This window comes from Giraffa tippelskirchi, chromosome 7 (genome assembly GCF_054371585.1).
Source record: "Giraffa tippelskirchi isolate mGirTip1 chromosome 7, T2T-mGirTip1v1.2.pri, whole genome shotgun sequence".
Lineage (NCBI taxonomy): Eukaryota > Metazoa > Chordata > Mammalia > Artiodactyla > Giraffidae > Giraffa > Giraffa tippelskirchi.
In genome coordinates this window covers 98,457,238-98,476,643 of record NC_137281.1, presented here as the reverse complement: position 1 = coordinate 98,476,643, position 19,406 = coordinate 98,457,238, and the positions used below count along the sequence as shown (strand labels likewise).

At 39.8% G+C, this 19,406-nt stretch overlaps 1 protein-coding gene across 7 annotated transcripts in view; it reads right to left on the bottom strand.

The window, feature by feature from the left end:
- EIF2AK4 (eukaryotic translation initiation factor 2 alpha kinase 4) overlaps positions 1–19,406 on the bottom strand; it is a 101,886-nt gene that overhangs the window by 54,834 nt on the left and 27,646 nt on the right. For 6 of the 7 annotated variants that reach the window (XR_014058795.1, XR_014058791.1, XR_014058793.1 and 3 more), the window contains exons 6-11: positions 18,521–18,669; positions 12,989–13,104; positions 9,744–9,901; positions 8,312–8,847; positions 4,301–4,407; positions 3,563–3,720 (exon numbers count right to left, since the gene is read on the bottom strand). Coding sequence is in view for 3 of the 7 variants with exons in the window: in XM_081507162.1 (XP_081363288.1) it covers positions 3,563–3,720; positions 4,301–4,407; positions 8,312–8,847; positions 9,744–9,901; positions 12,989–13,104; positions 18,521–18,669 (1,224 nt within the window). In the remaining 4 variants the exon portion in view is untranslated. The remainder of the gene's footprint in view (positions 1–3,562; positions 3,721–4,300; positions 4,408–8,311; positions 8,848–9,743; positions 9,902–12,988; positions 13,105–18,520; positions 18,670–19,406) is intronic. The other variant, XM_081507164.1, reaches the window with a different exon arrangement.

The window sequence follows — 19,406 nt, the reverse complement described above, 5'->3', positions numbered from 1 at the left end:
CGACCCCATGAACTGCAGCATGCCAGGCCTCCCTGTCCATTACCAACTCCCGAAGTCCACCCAAACCCATGTCCATTGAGTCAGTGATGCCATCCAACCATCTCATCCTCTGTCGCCCCCTTCTCCTCCTGCCTTCAATCTTTCCCAGCATCAGGGTCTTTTCAAATGAGTCAGCTCTTCGCATCAGTGGCCAAAGAATTGAGTTTCAGCTTCAACATCAATCCTTCCAATGAACACCCAGGACTGATCTCCCTTAGGATGGACTGGTTAGATCTCCTTGCAGTCCAAGGAACTCTCAAGAGTCTTCTCCAACACCACAGTTCAAAAGCATCAATTCTTCAGTGCTAAGCTTTCTTTATACTCCAACTCTCACATCCATACATGACCACTGGAAAAACCATAGCTTTGACTAGACGGACCTTTGTGGACAAAGTAATGTCTCGGCTTTTTAATAGGCTGTCTACGTTGGTCATAACTTTCCTTTCAAGGAGTAAGCGTCTTTTAATTTCATGGCTGTAGTCACCATCTGCAGTGATTTTGGAGCCCAGAAAAATAAAGTCAGCCACTGTTTCCACTGTCCCCCCATCTATTTGCCATGAAGTGATGGGACCAGATGCCATGATCTTAGTTTTCTGAATGTTGAGCTTTAAGCCAACTTTTTCACTTTCCTCTTTCACTTTCATCAAGAGGCTTTTTAGTTCTTCTTCACTTTCTGCCATAAGGGTGGTGTCACCTGCATATCTGAGATTATTGATATTTCTCCCGGCAATCTTGATTCCAGCTTGTGCTTCCTCCAGCCCAGCGTTTCTCATGATGTACTCTGCATATAAGTTAAAGAAGCAGGGTGACAATATACAGCCTTGACATACTCCTTTTCCTATTTGGAACCAGTCTGTTGTTCCATGTCCAGTTCTAACTGTTGCTTCTTGACCTGTATACAGGTTTCTCAAGAGGCAGGTCAGGTGGTCTGGTATTCCCATCTCTTTCAGAATTTTCCACAGTGTATTGTGATACACGCAGGCAAAGGCTTTGGCATAGTCAATAAAGCAGAAAAAGATGTTTTTCTGGAACTCTCTTGCTTTTGTGATGATCCAGCGGATGTTAGCAATTTGATCTCTGGTTCCTCTGCCTTTTATAAAACCAGCTTGAACATCTGGAAGTTCACGGTTCACGTACTGCTGAAGCCTGGCTTGGAGAATTTTGAGCATTACTTTACTAGCATGTGTGATGAGTGCAATTGTGCAGTAGTTTGAGCATTCTTTGGCATTGCCTTTCTTTGGGATTGGAATGAAAACTGACCTTTTCTAGTCTTGTGGCCACTGCTGAGTTTTCCAAATTTGCTGACATATTGAGTGCAGCACTTTCACAGCATCACCTTTTAGGATTTGAAATAGCTCAACTGGAATTCCATCACCTCCACTAGCTTTGTTCGTAGTGATGCTCCCTAAGGCCCACCTGACTTCACATACCAGGATGTCTGGCTCTAGGTGAGTGATCACACCATCGTGATTATCTGGGTCGTGAAGATCCTTTTTGTACAGTTCTTCTGTGTATTCCTGCCACCTCTTCTTAATATCTTCTGCTCTGTTAGGTCCCTACCATTTCTGTCCTTTACTGAGCCCATCTTTGCATAAAATGTTCCCTTGGTATCTCTAATTTTCTTAAAGAGATCTCTAGTCTCTCCCATTGTATTATTTCCCTCTATTTCTTTGCATTGATCGCTGAGGAAGGCTTTCTTATCTCTCTTTGCTATTCTTTGGAACTCTGCATTCAAATGGGTATATCTTTCCTTTTCTCCTCTGCTTTTGGCTTCTCTTCTTTTCACAGCTATTTGTAAGGCCTCCTCAGACAGCCATTTTGCATTTTTGCATTTCTTTTTCTTGGGGATGGTCTTGATTCCTATCTCCTGTACAATGTCATGAACCTCTGTCCATAGTTCATCAGGCACTCTATCAGATCTAGTCTCTTAAATCTATTTCTCACTTCCACTGTATAATCATAAGGGATTTGATTTAGATCATATCTGAATGGTCTAGTGGTTTTTGCCACTTTCTTCAATTTCAGTCTGAATTTGGCAATAAGGAGTTCATGGTCTGAGCCACATTCAGCTCCTGGTCTTGTTTTTGCTGACTGTATAGAGCTTCTCCATCTTTGGCTGCAAAGAATATAATCAATCTGATTTCAGTGTTGACCACCTGGTGATGTCCATGTGCAGAGTCTTCTCTTGTGTTGTTGGAAGAGTGTGTTTGCTATGATCAGTGTGTTCTCTTGGCAGAACTCTATTTGCCTTTGTCCTACTTCATTCTGTACTCCAAGGCCAAATTTGCCTGTTACTCCAGGTGTTTCTTGACTTCCTACTTTTGCATTCCAGTCCTAATCACTTCAGAAGGTAGTGAAGGACAGGCAAGTCTGGCGTGCTGCAGTCCATGGGGTTGCAAAGAGTCAGACACAATTTACCAACTGAACAACAACAATAATCATTTTTAAGTACTTATAAGGAAATGAAGTTTGATCATGTTTTGCACTGAAGAATCTAAATATAAAGAAGTTAAAGAACTAGATCAAAATTATGATGTGAGTTAAAGGGATAATATATATTTCAATCATTCACTCCTCTTAAAGATAACTGTGATTACCTGATCAGAATACATCTGCCCAAAGCAGATTTATTTAGTCATCTGATGTGTATACTTTCAAGAAAAAAGTTGAAAATTTTCCATGATATTATCACTTTGTTTTTTGGAAAACTTGCTGAAGTTTGTCTTTCTGTCCCTGCTTACTACAGAAAAACTCATTTGCTTCTTTTTTCAGTGTAAAAGGCCTTCCACAGTGAGATAGGCAAAGCTTCTTAATAATACTCTCAGAATCCTAAACAGACATCTGCTCTGTTGATGGTGGACTACCTTCTTATGGGTAAGATGACATATTTCTCATATGGATTTGATAATGGTAATCTAGGTCTGTTAAATTCTAACAAAATAGTTAAATTACACAAAAAAGAATTGAAATCTCTCTCTCAAGGGGAAGATGATAATAAAAGTTGCCCAAATAGCCTGGAATGAGGAAGGCAAGACCTAACAGCAGCTTACCTTAATAACATATCACTAGTTTTCCATCTCAGTAAGAGCTGGAAAATAAAAGCCATCAAGACCATCTGGGCCATTTCCCAGTTTGAATTCCATCTCAGTTCTAACCTTGTAACTCTCTTAGCTACAGCGACTCTAAAAGCAAATGGGAGAAAAAGAGAACAATCTTCTTTCTGAAGCAAAGCACACAAAAACATTCTTCAAGCAGAGGTCTTGACTCTACTTGAGGGGCTGTTATAATCATGTGGTTATCATGTTAATGCACTGTATCAAGCAACGGAAGAGGAATGATGCGTTCTTAATGTGTCTAGTGTAACTTTAAATAAAACCTTTAACTACATTAAGGAGAAGATGATCATTGCTTCACATAGTTGTATTCACTTTCCTTCCTACCCTCAAAATAGAAATCCTTACCTCTACAGAGATGGAACAGGGAAAGGGCTCTAAAAGGGGCTGGGGACAACCCTGTATCACACCTTGATGACGGCTCCAAAAGCTCCTTTGCCGAGAAGCTGTAATTCTTCAAACTCAATGAAATAGCGGGAAAACTGTCTCTGGGTCTCACTGAAGAATGCAGCACTGGGTAGCTGGTTGCTAGGAATGACAGTCTCCACGTAATCTTGTCCTCCAGAATCTGAGATGAAACAAGAGAGGCAACTGAGGCACTGAAAATAGAGGAAGAGCTGCAACATCCAACCACAATGCAGGCGTGGGAGGAAGGGGCCCCAGCCAAGGAGCTTTAAAGAGTACCTCTTACCTGGCTGACCCTTTCATACTTTCCTCACCTTGCATTCCTTAAAGTAGGTAGAAATATTTAATTAGCCCAAGTCTATAGGGAGGGGTAACTGAGGGTAAAGAGATGACTGAGCAACAAAGCCAGCAGCCAAACCCAGTCTCTGCTGAGGCTCCTTCATCTGCTACTTGAGTAACAGCAGGGAAATCTAGTTCCAAGGTAGTGAGGGTGACATGATAAGGGCAAATTCACACGAAGAGGCTGCACCGCCAGACATTCCATCAGAGGAGATATGAAAAACCAGGATGGCCAAACACCTCCATGTACACAAGACACAATCAGTGAATGGATTTATGTACAGCTCAGCATAAAATAGATAAAATAAATGATCCATGCAGTCCTTTCCAGTCTTAGGTTTATGTAGACTTTCCAAATAATTTATGTTAAATAGGCTATCAGAAAAGAATGGTAACAGACTCACCTTCGGGACTTTGTTCCAGTAAAGGTATTTTAGGCTGAGGATTTATAAAGCTGTGTTTTAACAACTGCTGAGGACTCCATCTTTCCTTGTCATCTAAGCAGACACACCTCAGTGAGAGGGAAAAAAGAATCTCAGCAATGCACAAAATAAATGCTAAATAAAGTAATCCAAGGCTTTTAATTATGAGTTTATCTTTCAAAGATGCACATTAGAGAATTCACATTACTTGCGGACCAAAATGTGCCCCTAAGTGAATTTAATTTAATAAACATTCTTGCAGGATTTATATGCTAAGTACCAGGCTGCATAAGTGGGAGAATAAAAAAAGTATAGTCTCTAGAGGCCAGAAGACTGACTCATTTTTTAATATTTTTAAAAGTCTAGGATAAGACAGCACAAGTAGGTTATGAATTTTCACTTCCACTAATAGCTTAATGACCTGCCATGCTACACTAAGCCTTTCTGGTGACCAGTCATAAGAGTTCTCAAAGGAAAAGCAAATCAGACAGCTAGCTAATGCAGGGTTGGGGCACAATATGACAAACTTTAGATGTAGCCTGTTCATCACAGTTTGAAGTATGCTGGTAACAATTAAGAACAACTTTTCAAAAGTTCCATATTTTATCACCTGCGTATGTGCTTAGTCACTTCAGTTGTGTCTGACTCTTTTTGACCCTATTGACTGTAGCCCACCAGGCTCCCCTGTCCATGGGATTCTCCAGGCAAGAATGCTGGAGTGAGTTGCCCTCCTCCAGGGGATCTTCCCTACACTGTGTCTCCTGTGTCTCCTACATTGCAGGCAGATTCTTTACCTACTGAGCCACCTGGGAAGCTTATATTACCACCTAGTTTCTTTTAATTATCATTCCTTGAGCCTTTCTGTTTAATGTTTAATGTTCTAACAAACAATTTGTTTAATAATGAAAACAAGCCATACTTTTAAGCTAGCGTTTTTCAAAGTGGGGCCCCTCGAACAGCAGCATCAGTATCACCTGGGAAATTTGTTAGAATTACACATTTTCTACCCCAGTCCTTGTAAATCAGCAACTGTGGGGGGTTGGGTTGTAATCTGTGCTTTAACAAGCTCTCCAGGTGGATTCAATCCAAGAGAAAGTCTGAGAAGCACTGTTCTAACTAATCCAATAAGCTGCTTGGCTTTCATAACACTGGTGATCCATTCAACCTCTAGTCCCTCCCCTCTCCATGGAGGTTGGGGGTAGGACTGAGACTTTCAAACCCTAAATCGAACGGTTGGTTCTCCTGGCAACCAGTCCCCATCCTTAGGTGCTTTCCATCCTTAGGTGTCTTGTTATGTTATTTGCTATTATCCCTGCCTTTTGGAGGAAAAGACTCAGAGTAGGGAGTTTAAGTCACTCAACCAGTGAGGGATAAAGGTAGAATATGAACTGAGCTGTCTGGCTTCAACTCTGGACTCTATCCTATCACAGAGACTGATGTGAAACAAAACTTTTCTTCAAAGGATGTTCACCAATAAGTAAAAATGTAACTACAAATGAAATGCTGCTACGCTTGTCTGGGAATGATTTTTTGTTGTTGTTAACTGGGATTAGACAGAGGAGGTAGTAAAACAATACTGTATATCTGCTTCTTCAATAAGCGGTCTATCAAACCACTCTAGGAAGACAGAGAAATATATGACTCAGTCTAAAGGACAAGCATATTATTAACAGAATAAGAAATGGTGCTGATCTCAAGTTCAAAACTGACAGAGCACAGAGCTGTTCTCTAAGAGGAGAACTAGGAAAGTTTTGGCTACTGAGTCCTTCATTTTATTATTAAATATGAAAGATATGTTCTACTTAAACTTCCCAGTGTTGTTTGTTTATATTACTAAACTTTACTAAATTATTCTTGACCAAGGAGGAAGGGCAGAAAGCTAAAGGTGACATTCTGAAGGAGGAAATGAATCTTTCCATCAGTGGTTCTATCCCCATTTTCCCTCTGATGTCATTTTAGTCAACTTCATCATCAGGGTGCTTTTATAAATACTTTAAAAGTTTTACTGCATTAAAGAGAAATCATAAAAGATTTCTTTAGAAATTTTAGATGTTTATATACTTTGAGAGAACACAGCATCAAGAATCGTTAGCCCCTTCTACAACTTTGTGTATTGCGTCTCTTCTATTTATTTATTTCTTAATTAAATTATAGGTGATTTACAATGTTGTGCCAATCTCTGCTATATAGCAAAGTAATTCAGTTTTACACACACATACATCTTTTTAAAAAATATTCTTTTCCACTATGGTTTATCCTAGGAGATTAGATATTGTTCCCTGTGCTATACAGTAGGACCTTGGTTTTATCCATTCTGTACATAATAGTTTGCATCTACCAACCCCAAACTCCCACTCCATCCCTGACCCTGGCTACCACAGTCTGATCTCTATGTCTGTGAGGCACAGCTACTTCTATTTAATGGTACACACAGACTTATCAATTTAAATGTAAGTGCAGCTACTTTCACTTCTGTAATGGGTAAGAACAACTCAGTGACAAGAAACAGTAATATTATAGATCAGGCCAAATGGCAGCTGGAATAGATCGGAACAGAAGAAACGTAAAGGGTAAAAGAAATGTAGGGAGTGATGAAGTGAGTAAAAGTGAATGGTTGGGGAAAAAAAAAGGTGGGAAATATGATAGTGTCAGAAAAGGAAGAAACCAGTCCAGGTTCACTTCTGCAGGACCAGGGGAACGTCTAGTAAAACCCAGACTAAGGGATCTTATTTTATAGAGAAACTGAGAGAACCAAGGTGTAGCTTAGACAGGGGCAGGGCAAAATAAGGAATCACTGAATTCAAGGATCTGGGCAAAGACTTTTGGCCAGAGGAAAACCTCATTAAGGACTATCTCAAAGTTGATAAAACAGACAAATTAGAGGTATGGTTTTAAAAGATACAAACTACTATATATAAAACAGATAAGCAGCAGATTTGCAACAGATAAACAAAACAGATAAGCAACAAGGACTACTGTATACCACAGGGAATTATAGCCATTCTTGTAATAACCTACCATGGAGTATAATCTGCAAACATCCTAAATTACTCTGCTATAGACCTGAAACTGGGCTTCCCTTGTGGCTCAGCTGGTAAAGAATCCACCTGCAACGTAGGAGATCTGGGTTCGATTCCTGGGTCAGGAAGATCTGCTGGAGAAGGGATAGGTTACCCACTCCAGTATTCTTGAGCTTCCCTGGTGGCTCAGCTGGTAAAGAATCTGCCTGCAATATGGGAGACCTGGGTTCGATCCCTGGGTTTGGAAGATCCCTTGGAAAAGGGAAAGGCTACCCACTCCAGTATTCTGGCCTGGAGAATTCCATGGATTGTGTAATCCATGGGGTCACAAAGAGTCAGACACAACTGAGTGACTTTCACTCACCATACCTGAAATTAACACAACATTGTAAATCAACTATATCTTAATTAAAAAAAACAAAAACACTTGGCTCTGTAATTAAATCTGTACCTGTAATTTACAGATATTGAGACTCCTCTGACTAGGGCAAGGAAGTCATCTGTCTGCTTTCTATAACTTGGCTGAATGGGACACTGCTAATGAAGAAGAATGGTTAAGAAAAACTAGGGGCAGAATCGTACTCCTAAAACTGTTTTCTAAATGGGAGGTGTCGTCTTTGACCCTTTAGTAAAGGTGGCTTTTACCATTTGGAATACCTGGGGCATTTCTCCCCACAGCAGCAGTCCCTACTGACTTCTTAGCGTATACCAGGCAGTCCCCAAAAAGTAGTTTGGAAGTCTATTATTAAGCCCAAGTGAATTTAGAAGAACGTAGGAGTTATGAGAACGATAAACCTAAGTGAGAAAATATGTGGCTGGGAAAGGACTGGGAGAACAAAGAAGTAAGGCGAAACCTGTTTTTCACTTTTCAGATTATACACATGACTTAGATGTTAAGATGTTAAGCACATTCAAGCACAATCAAAAGTAAAGGAGTAAAATGCAGTTAGAGAAGAATCTCAATGACACTCACTTCTTTAGAAAATCTTGAAAATCAGCTGGTAAGTCACTAGGGATGGTCACAGGATACTCTTCACACTCTTGTCCTTGGCTGAGGGAGAGCAGCAGAAGGCCAAGACGCCAAATATCCCCTTTCTTCCCGGTTTTGTAAGGTAGGGCACTGTCACTGAAACGAACTCGGGTTTGCTCAAACACGTCCTCCTTGCAAATGTCTGCCAGGCGCTTAGAAATGCTGTAGTCTGTAATCTTGACGGTGCCCTCTGCATCCACCAGGACATTCGATGCGCTCAGAACCTTGTGCACTACGGAATTGCTGTGCAAGTAATCAAGGCCTGACAAAAGCTGAGCTGCATACTTGCGAAGCTGATGTACCTGGATGGGGCCTGAGTGGCCCAGGTGGGCTGCAAGGGAGATCCCATTAGTGTGCTCCACTAAAATATCCACCACGATGGAATCGTCTTGCTCTTTGAGGTTCATCGCAAAGTAGCGTACTATGTTTGGATGGCTCAGTTTCACCAGTGAGCTGAATTCCGTTTCTGCCCCTTGAATCTGGAATGGAAAAAAACAATAAGATGATGATAGCTGGGTTGGTCAGCATTAACTAGTGTTTCACGGTAAAAGTGAAATATTTGAAATAGAAAATGTACTTTCGACAGCAAGGAGAAGGAATATGCCCTGAACTGAGTCCCCCCCTAAACCACATGGTCAGCCTACTAGTTCTTAAAGATGGGCAAGTTTCAAAAGCAGCTTCTTTTGCAATATGGCCACCAGAAAAAAGAAACATTAATTTTAAAATAATTTTTCCTGATTATAAAGATTCACTGTCAAAATTTTAATAGGTACTAATACAAAAGAAAAATCCCACAATTTATCTTTATGGTCACCACTCAAAGACAACTGTTATGACTTTAGTGTATTTACTTTCAGTTTTTCTTTTTGTAATAAATACACATACCTTTCCAAACACGATGCTTCACCTACTGTTTTATAACCTCTTTATTTATTATGTAGCACTGCAATATTAAATGTTCTCCTTAAGCTAAATATTATGAATTATTATGAATGAATTATACAATTCTCCAGTCCCCTAAAATGCAGTTGTGAATATTTCAAGAGACTAAGAAAATGCAAATGATTGCAAACAGCACAGTTATGAAGTACTCTTTAGTCCTTATTGGAGAGAGAGAGCTATTAATGGAATAATAAGAGCTAAGAAAGGAGGTTGAGAAGCAGCTGCAAGAGTTTGGACCACGCTCTGAAAGTTCTGAAAGAGGCAGCAGGGTCTGGGAACACTTATGATCCTCCACCATCCACTCTGGTTGAACAGATCTCATCGCATTCTGGGTCTTCTTTGCTGGCCAGTCAAATGCTGAGTTACTTTGTTTTGTCATTGCCTTAAACTCCAGGTTAGTCATTTTGCTCAGTGAGCCATCTTGGATGCCTACCTGCTTTTTGCACTTATCAATCTTCTCTTTTTCTTGACTGGTAAGGAATGGACCCATTTTTTTGTGCCACTGAAGGACCCACTCATACAACAAGACAAAGCTGCCAGTAGCTGTTTCCAAAGCATTGTAAACTAATTTTCCAAGCTGCTCATTACTGCCTGCATATTGAAAGGAAATATAATTAAGTAACACTGGTACATTTTCTGTGGGCATAAAAAAAAAAACAGGGAATAGTCATTTGTTCAACAATGGATACCATGTACTATGAAAAAACGTGATTTCATGTAATACATGCTCTTTTGTAACCAATTTTTGGTGTTTTAACAATATACTCTGAACTTTAAAATATTAAATTTTACAAAGGGACAATATTCAACAGTGAGATCTTAGTAACAGATCAATGTTTTCTTCCATTAGCTGGTATTCATAATGTTATTTTCATAACCACCTCTGCAACTGTGCCTGCTAGTGTGGTAGTGTAACCTTCATATAGAGCTAAATACCAACTAACATTGACAGAAGGAGTTTGGAACCAGGAACGCTCCATCAGTGAAGATTAGCGTACATAGTGCAAACAGGTTTTAGTAACTCAGAAACTTGAATACATCAATGATCTTTTAAACACAAAATCTGAATATGCTCAGTAAATACAAAGTGGCCAGTGGCTTTGAGGGAAGGAACAAGTCATGACAGTTTAAATCTGAAGTGCTTGAGAGAGACACATTTATTATATGGTGTCCACCTATGCCTGGGAGAGCTAAATTTTTGTAATGTCCCAAAATTTTTTACAAAAATCTAAATTTTTATTAAAGACTGGAATATAAAATCGCCAAAAAATTGGAAGTGGAGAAAAATATCACCTACAATATCACCAATTTGTCTTTGTCTTATAGAACCTTCTACCCTTTTTTTCCCTAATTTACCGAATTGTAGCATATATAACAGGATTTCTCACCTTCGACACTACTGACATTTGGGACCAGAAAATCCTTTGCTGAAGGGGGTTGTCTTGTGTACTGTAAGATGTTTAGCAGATGTTAGCCCTCCCCTCTACCCATGAGATGACAGTAGCACCCCCACCCTAGTGTTAATAATCAAAATATCCAAATGTCAACTAATGTCCCCTAGGGAACAAAATCACCCCAAATGAAAACTACTGATCTATTCTTTTTCTCTTACTATATAATAGTTTTCCATGATGCTCCATTATCTTCATAATGAAAAGTAAAGTAACCTGTATACATAAGACAAAGTAGTTTTCGCAAAAATAGTCTAGAGAAATTAGGCTGAACTAACTCACTGAGAGAAGCAGTGTTGCTTCACAGATATGCTGACAATTTAAGAGATTTTTAATTTTAATTGAAATGATCTGTTATACTAGTTATAAATAATTCTGGACATTCTTAGCTAAGGGAAAATAAAAATAAAAACCCCTAGTGTTTGAAAATCTGTCAACCAAAGTAAGCAAACTGTGGAATGTAGGATCTATGCAGCACATGTTGGAGACACAGGATAGTAAATATTAACGGGATGGAATGTGATGTGATGTATATAAAGCCTAATTAAATTTGTGAGTTACATGGCACAATGTCTTGCAATATATGTATCCCCAGCTGGGACTAAGTGGGTATTTCATAAGTGCTGGCTGCATTTTTATTTTGCATTATAATTCTATTATTGCCACCCACCTTTTGTCACTTCTGTGTTGTGGGGATAATAAAAAGGACAAAAGAACACACTGAAACAAGGCTGAAGGAAAATGTTAGCATAAGAGCTCAGACTGATACTCCACTGTGTGATCACTTATATAGAAGCCTCTCCAGTGCTTTAATATTAATATATAGGGAATAATATCTGGGGAAATTCTTGATTCCCTCTAGTTCCAACAGTTTTAAATTGAAAAGCAAATGTTAATTAGTTGATCTTTCACAAAAATATTTCTTAAAAAATTAGGACCCATTTAAAAAATTAAACCCATTGTGAGAAAACAAAATAAATAATTTACTTGGTGCTTTTACATTAAAAAAAGTTCAGATTGCAAATGTGTCTCCTAATGAGGGTATTAACAAAGGTGAATCTGTCTAATGAGTACCAAGGAGACTAGGAGGCCAAGGTAAGGTAATACACAGTTGGACTGATTTGCCTTTCTGATTTCCCCAGACCATCAAAAGTGGTGAGTTTTATGTTGCCAATTCATGAGTCAGAAATGCCTTAGAGTCAAGGACAGCCTCAGGACCAAAGCAAATCATCTCTACCAAGGTCTTAAACCTTCCCAAATGGCGGCTGTGTCTGAAGAGGGCAGGCTCTGTGTATATGCAGAATCCTGCACGGTCCATGCCGCCTCCATCAGCTGAGGTTACGTGTTCAGATCACGGACTCTTCAGATGCTTGGTTTCTTTTCCCTCTACCTGTCGCCCTCTCCCTGGCAACTTCCCTTTCTGTGTACATCTCCTCAAAGAGGAAGGGAAAAAAGATACCTTTAAAAGAAAGCAAACTTGACTTAGGTAATTTAGCTGCCTATCAGCTCTGGTAAGAATACTCATGGGACTGGAAATGAAACTTAATTGTCAAATTCAGCATAAGCAAGTGATCCCTACACCAATTAGCGGCTGTATCTGAATGATTGATAAAAGATGATGTACATTTAGAGCAAAAGAAGTAGACATGGAAAACTTGATTTTAATATAAACAATTCAAATAAATTTTTGAACAAGATTCACTACAAATAGCCATCTGCTAAATAAGATGGCTAAACTGCTAAATAACACACATAGAAAATAAAGTGAATTTCCTGGTTTGGTACAGGATGCCAAGTAAGAAAATGCTAAGCAGGTGGACAGCAAATTAAGAAAATGAGACAACTCTCAAAGATCACAGGCATTAGAACTCATTTTGTTATACATATTTCTTCAGTAACCGGATATACATGATGCAAAATTCCAGATTTATAATATTTCAACCAATTTGGTTTTGAAAAGTTTGGCTAATTCTAATAATGATAAATTTTGTCTCTCTGCTAACAATATTTCCAACAGCCTGGGGTTTTATTTCCATCTTACAGAAGTGGAAAGCTGAGCTGACTTCTCCTTTTGGTCATCAGGAACGGGAGCTAGAATGCTTGTCAGCTTACAGAGTTTTCCTGCAACCACGCTGGTCTAGACGACGTAGTGTCTATTCTCCCCTGTTTCTTCATGATTAACTTGCGTAATTAAAATAATTTAAACAAGTTTAGCTAGTTTACTCACCAATACATTTCCCTTTGTGCACCATGAGCTGATCAGGACTACCCACAGAGAAATACAGGATTTCACAAGAGCCGGGAGAATCTTCGCTACAACACATAGAATACTGACGTTCTCGCCTTAAAAATAAATTTGGACAATGATTTTTTTCTTTAAGATTAACACAGGAAATTTGTGCCCCTCCATTTTCTCCTGCTTACTAGTCAATTCACTGTCCAATAGCAGCCTCTGCTGGGAACTGAGCTGAAGGTGCTAATGGGAAAGCTGTCCAATCCCCCACTCGCCACGGAGTCTTCCCCACGTGAACTCTACAAACCCTGATCCAGATGGGCACTGCCCTGTATGGTAGCCACATGTGGCTACTTAAATTCAATCACAACTAAATTAAATTAAAAATTCAGTTCTTCAACTTGAGTAAGCACATTTAAGTACAGGGATTCCTCATTATATTGTGCTCCACTTTACTGAACTTCACAGATACCATGGCTGCTTTTTTCTTTTTTTAACAAATTGAAGGTTTGTGTTAACCTTGTGTTAATAAGCAAGTCTATCAGTGCCACTTTTCCAATAGCATTTGCTCACTTCATGTGTCTGTGTCACACTTTTGTAATTCTTGCAATAGTTAAAACTTTTTCATTATTATTATGTATTTGTTGTGGTGATCTGTGCTCAGTTACTATTATAACTCACTGAAGGCTCAGATGTTTAGCATTTTTTTAGTACTATTTTTTAATTAAGGTAGGTAAACTGGTTTTTTTTTTTTTTCTTTTAAAAGATACAATGCTATCACACACTTATCAGACTCCAGCATACTGTAAGCATGACTTTTACATGCAATGGGAATCCAAACACTCAAGTGCCTCACTATACAGTGATCCTCATTTCATTGTGGTGGTCTGCTCCTGCAACATCTCTGAGGTATGTCGGTACTCAACAGCCCCAAGTGACTAGTGGCTACCATAGCGGGCAGAACTGATCGAGAGCATTTCCATCATCACAGAAGTTCTATGGCAGTGATGGAGTCCATGTTGGCCCCACATCCTGTGTACACGCACATCTGGAGAAAGCTGCAAAATCGGGGCTTAAGAGCCCTGCAAACTCCTAGTCACCAGCTGGGCTCCACACCACAGAATGCCCAACCCCACACTCAAGGCCTAACCCTTCTTTCTCTCTTTCCCTTTTTTTCTGGTCCATCAGTTAGTCCCTCTCTTCTTTACGTTCAATCTGTGCCTCTCCATCGGCTCCTTATCTTCAGCCCATAAATCTCTCCCATGTCCATTCTCCTCTCCCTCAATCTCTTGCCCCATCTTGTTTTTCATTTTCAAACTTCTACATTTGCTGTCTCCATGACTGCCCCTTCCATTTACTCTTCATGCCACTGCAAAGTCAATGAAACTGCCACCTGCCCCTACTCACTCTCAATTGGATTTTTCTCCTGGGCTCTTTTTTTGTTTGGTGGCATAGTCATCCATTCTGTCTCACTAGTCAAAATGTGTACGTCTCCCTGAGCTCCTAGATCTCCTGCAACTGACTGATTCCTAAGTATGAGCCTCTCTTCTCCAATTTCCCTGCCTTGCTCAGGTCATCACCAAAATTCTCCTGGACACACAAGATACCCCATTATTAACTGGTCTTGCCACTTTCAATTCCCTCCCCTGTCACCCTCCCACACTGCTGAGAAAACCTATTATGATTTGAGTCTCTTGTACTACATGTGTGTCCACAAATTCTTAAGTCCAGGGAATGATTAAGGACATAGAAAGTGAAGTTGCTCAACAAAGGCAAAAGTGCATCCGTGAAAAGCTGGGCCAAGGGGCCAGGTACTTGAGAATCAAGCCTTTAAGCTCTTTCCACTAGAATGGTCAGGGGTTTTCTGTTCTCTTTCTCTTGTTTTACACAGTGGAAACCTTTCATTACATAAAGCCTTACTGGTTTTTGATGTATCCCACACACACACACAAAAAATCCGGGAGTTGGTGATGGACAGAGAGGCCTGGCGTGCTGCAATTCATGGGGTCGCAAAGAGTCAGACATGACTGAGCGACTGAACTGAACTGAACACAAAAACGAAAAGCTGAGCTGCCCTGGTTAAAGAGACTGCAGACCCTACCAGGGCCAAAAAGACAGTCTGTCCCTTTCTATTATCCTTCCTGCCTCCCTCCCTCCCTTCATCACATGTTTACTGAGCACCTACCCTGCCCCTGCCAGGCACTGTGCCAGGCCCTGCAGAAAACACTGAGGTAAGAACCCCATACTTTCACAAAAGGAGGAGACAATTAAAAAGCAAACAAATGAATATGAAGTTTAGCTAGCAGTAACTGCTATGGGGAAATTTAATAAAGCAGGAAATTGGAGAACAAGAAGCTAAGGTGTGGGGTGCTCAGGGAAGGCATCGGAGATCACATGTGAGGGGAGAACTGAGTGATGAGGAGTCGGCCACGCAAAGTAAACTGAAGTAGAGCATCGCAGGTAGAGTAACTGGCAGAGGCCATGAGATGGAAGGAGCTTGGTGTGCGTGAAGGACTGGATGATGAGCGTGACCACCGTGCAGAGGGTGAGGGAGAGGGAGAGTGGTATGACACGAGATGCATGAGCTGTTCCTCTCCTGTTCGCCCCCGCTCTCCATTCTCCACTAGCAGCCAGGAAGAACTTCACTCGGCATGGATCAGATGATACCGTATTCCCTTTTAAAACCTCAAACGGCTTCTCAGTACACCTGAACTCCTGATTCAACCAACAAAGACCTCACTTGTGATCTGCCCCTGCTGCCCCCTTGAACCACTGTCTCCACAACTGGTCATTCTAGCCACTCTGCCCTGTTTGATCAGCTCTGGGCAGGACCAGCCTAGACCAGCCTGAGGTCTTCTACACAGGCTGTTCTTTTCAGCTGAGCAGCTGGCTCCTTCCCTTCTTCCAGATCCAGTATATGTGCCCCTCAGTTTAAAGCCACTGTCCTTTAGTCACTCGGGATCCAGTCCTTGGACTCTTTCCTCCAAACACCCAATTTAAAGTAACAATTCAGTCTTTCTTCAAGACAGCCAATTAAATTCTCTGCAGAGCACTAGTCATTATCTGACAACTTCTGGTTTGCTTGTGGACAGTCTCTTCCAACTACAATACAAGCTCTGTGAAACCAGAGTCCATCTTGATCTTATTTACTGAATCCCTAGGACTCAGAACAGTGTCTGGCCTTTAGCAAGTAAGTCCTCATCAAGTATCTCGTTCTAGATTGTATTGCTTTTAGTCACAGCCAATTTGAATACTGACTGCTGACAATGTTCACGACAAGGTCATGTCTACTAACTCTACTGAACATATATTCTAGTTGAAAGAATAAAACGGAACACTCTGCTCATTTCCTTTGGCTTTCCAACTTAAAGACTAGTGAACAGCAAGGAAGAAAAAGAATAAAGAGTATGTATGAGATACTTCAGTATATCAAGGACTTTTTATTTCTTAACCAAAGAAGCATGTAAACTATAAGAAAGATTCATTCTTTTCTAGTCTGTAGGCGACATAGTGCCAGAGTTCCATACAGGTTTGTACAACAATCTTGGCGAACAATACATGAAAATGACTTCTTGGATGCTCGTGGAAATGTCATTCTATCCAAGACATACTAATGTCCCTTTATAAGCGCTACATAAAAATCTGTTCTACCTGTGTCAAGGAAACAGAGAATTTCCCACCCTTCCTTGAATAAACTTGCTAATAATTACTGATCTCAAAAGCAAGTCTAATCTTGGACCCACTGTTTACAGTTAGCCACAAAAATGGAAAAAATTAAACTAAAAAAATTGCTTTTTATACAGCCTTATTCATGGCATTGATTTATTTCCACCATTTCTAACACAGTAGGAATTTGTTAGATATTTCCTAGTGGAATACTCTGACAGCTATAAACTATGTTGCCTAATGGAAGCCTAGTTGCAAAAATAATCCAAACTGGTATAAGGAGTTATAATCTTAAAAAGAAATCATTACCAGAAACTGCATTTAAGAAAACATTTAGTTCACCTTAACAGTAGGTGGTTGAATGTTAATATCAAAATGATTTCTGAGCTTTTTTTTTTTCAAAGTAGATAATTAGGGAAAGAACTGAAATGACTCCTCCTTATAAACAAACTGTAACCCAAAAGATTATATAAGCTTTTAGTTTGGTACCTAAAATGTTGGTTTTAAGTGGTGCTTAGATTATCACAAGAGATAGTTTAAATGCATATAGAAGCTGAATGATAATACCTGTGCTATTTAATCACACACCTAATCACAGAAAGGAATTCTGTACTAAAATTCCTTTCCGGTCTACAGTGAGAGTCACAGCAAACATAGAAAGTCCCCTTCATACAAACAAGTTCCATTCTGATAGAGTGTTCATAAGTCCAATCTGTTCATAAGCCCTACAAAATTAGCCTCAGTATCCAACTAACAAAACTGGCTATATAGTGCTGTACTATAATAGGTTTATAATACCTTTTCACACAAGTAATATATAAAAAACAAATACAAAAAATAAAAAAAACATTTTTAATCTTATAGTACAGTACCTTGAAGAGCAAGAAGTAGAGTACAGCAGCTGGCATACAGGGGCTGGCACTAAGTGAACAGTCAAGAAGAGTTACTGACTGGAGGAAGGAGCAGAGATGGGAGATGGGAGAGCTGAAGGGTCGTCAGCACTAGGAGAGGGAGGGCAAGCTGCAATTTCGCTCACACCTGACACTGATGGGAGTGCACGTCTGCATCTTTCAAAGTTCGAAACTTGAAGGCTTTTATGTAGGGTACTTACTTCACAGGGGTCTAATTCTTTAGTGGAAAAGGATGTGGAGGAAGAGACAGTATCTTTCACGTGACCTTTAGTGACAGGGAACAACCCAGGAGCCCACCTGCTGCGACAGGAAAGCCCGGTGTCCTCAGTAGCAAGGGCAGGGGAGCCCTGGCAGCAAGCTGGGGCTCCCGTCCTCACATATAAGATCTCTTACACCTGTGCCCACTGTGGCGCTCTCCCCACATCTGTGGTGAGACCTAAGGTGTTACAGACTGAAACCAGTGTGAATCTGACTGGATGATAATTCTGATGGAAGAAAAGTTTTTAAATCACTTACGGAATAATGTGGCTTCCCTGATGGCTCAAATGGTAAAAAATCTGCCTGCAATGCTGGAGACCCAGGTTCAATCCCTGGGTTGGGAAGATCCCCTGGAGAAGGAAATGGCAACCCACTCTAGTATTCTTGCCTGCAGTATTCCATGGACAAAGAAGCCTGGTGGGCTACAGTTCATGGGGTCACAAAGGGTTGGACATGACTGACCAACTAATATTGAATAGTTAGATCATCAAGGTTAATAACTGTCATATAAAGGGAAATAAAACTGGCTTCGTGAAAGATACTTGGAAAGTATTAAAGGAAATGAAAAATTTTATATTACTAATATATTAAGATACACAGGCTTTGAAAAAGTTATTAAAACTGTCATGTGACAATTCAACCAAATGCCACTACAAGTTGTTTTAAGGGACTGGAAACCTCAGGGACTTACCTAGACCTTCCAGAGGAGTTGGTCCGATGTTTACCATTTCCTACAAAGTCAGGAGAGCCTCTATGTAGAATGGCAGCTGTTCTGTGTCCTCCTGGGTCTTTTCTAGAGGTATGATCTTGGTTTGACAAATTAGCTATTTCTAAACGTTCCTTAAAAAAAGAAAAGTAAAACCTACTTTAGACCTAAGTCATAATGGAAGACAATCATGGTAAATAATCACAAATATGTAGAGTGTGCAAATTTCATTTAAGCTGAAGATTTTCAAGTGTAATAAAGTTGAACTCAACTTCTAAAAATTTAGTGTCCAAATATGTACTGTTTCAAGAACTGAAGGTCAAGGTTACAGTTTTAAGAGAATGTGAATTTTATAAATACTTAGAATTGTGGAATATGCATGAAAAGTTAGGGAGAAGAGCAAGAGATGAACAGAAGGAGGCATTCAAACAGAGCATACTCAATCCTGTAATAAACCATAATGGAAAAGAAAAAAAATATTCTAGTACCATTTGCAGAAAGGGCTATCCTTTCTCCAGAATTATCTTTGTACCTTGCTCTAAAAGCCAGTTATATATAAATATATGGGGTGGGGGGTCTATGTTTAGATTATCTCTTCTATTGATAGAACTAGTATTGTTTTATTATCTATCTTGAATCCAATATTAAACTATTTTGAACTCTGTTTAAAAAAGAAAAAGCAGAGAGCAGAGTGGCTGTCAGGAAGGCAGATTAGATGTAAGACAGGCGAACAGTCGTGGTATCACCTTAAATTTGTATACAGCTTTGTACATTCACAAAGGGCAGTACATTTTTCTGTAGGAATGGTTACAAATAAGACAGACAGGAAAGCATTAACTGTGTCACAATAAGAGGTGAAGAAAATAAGCGC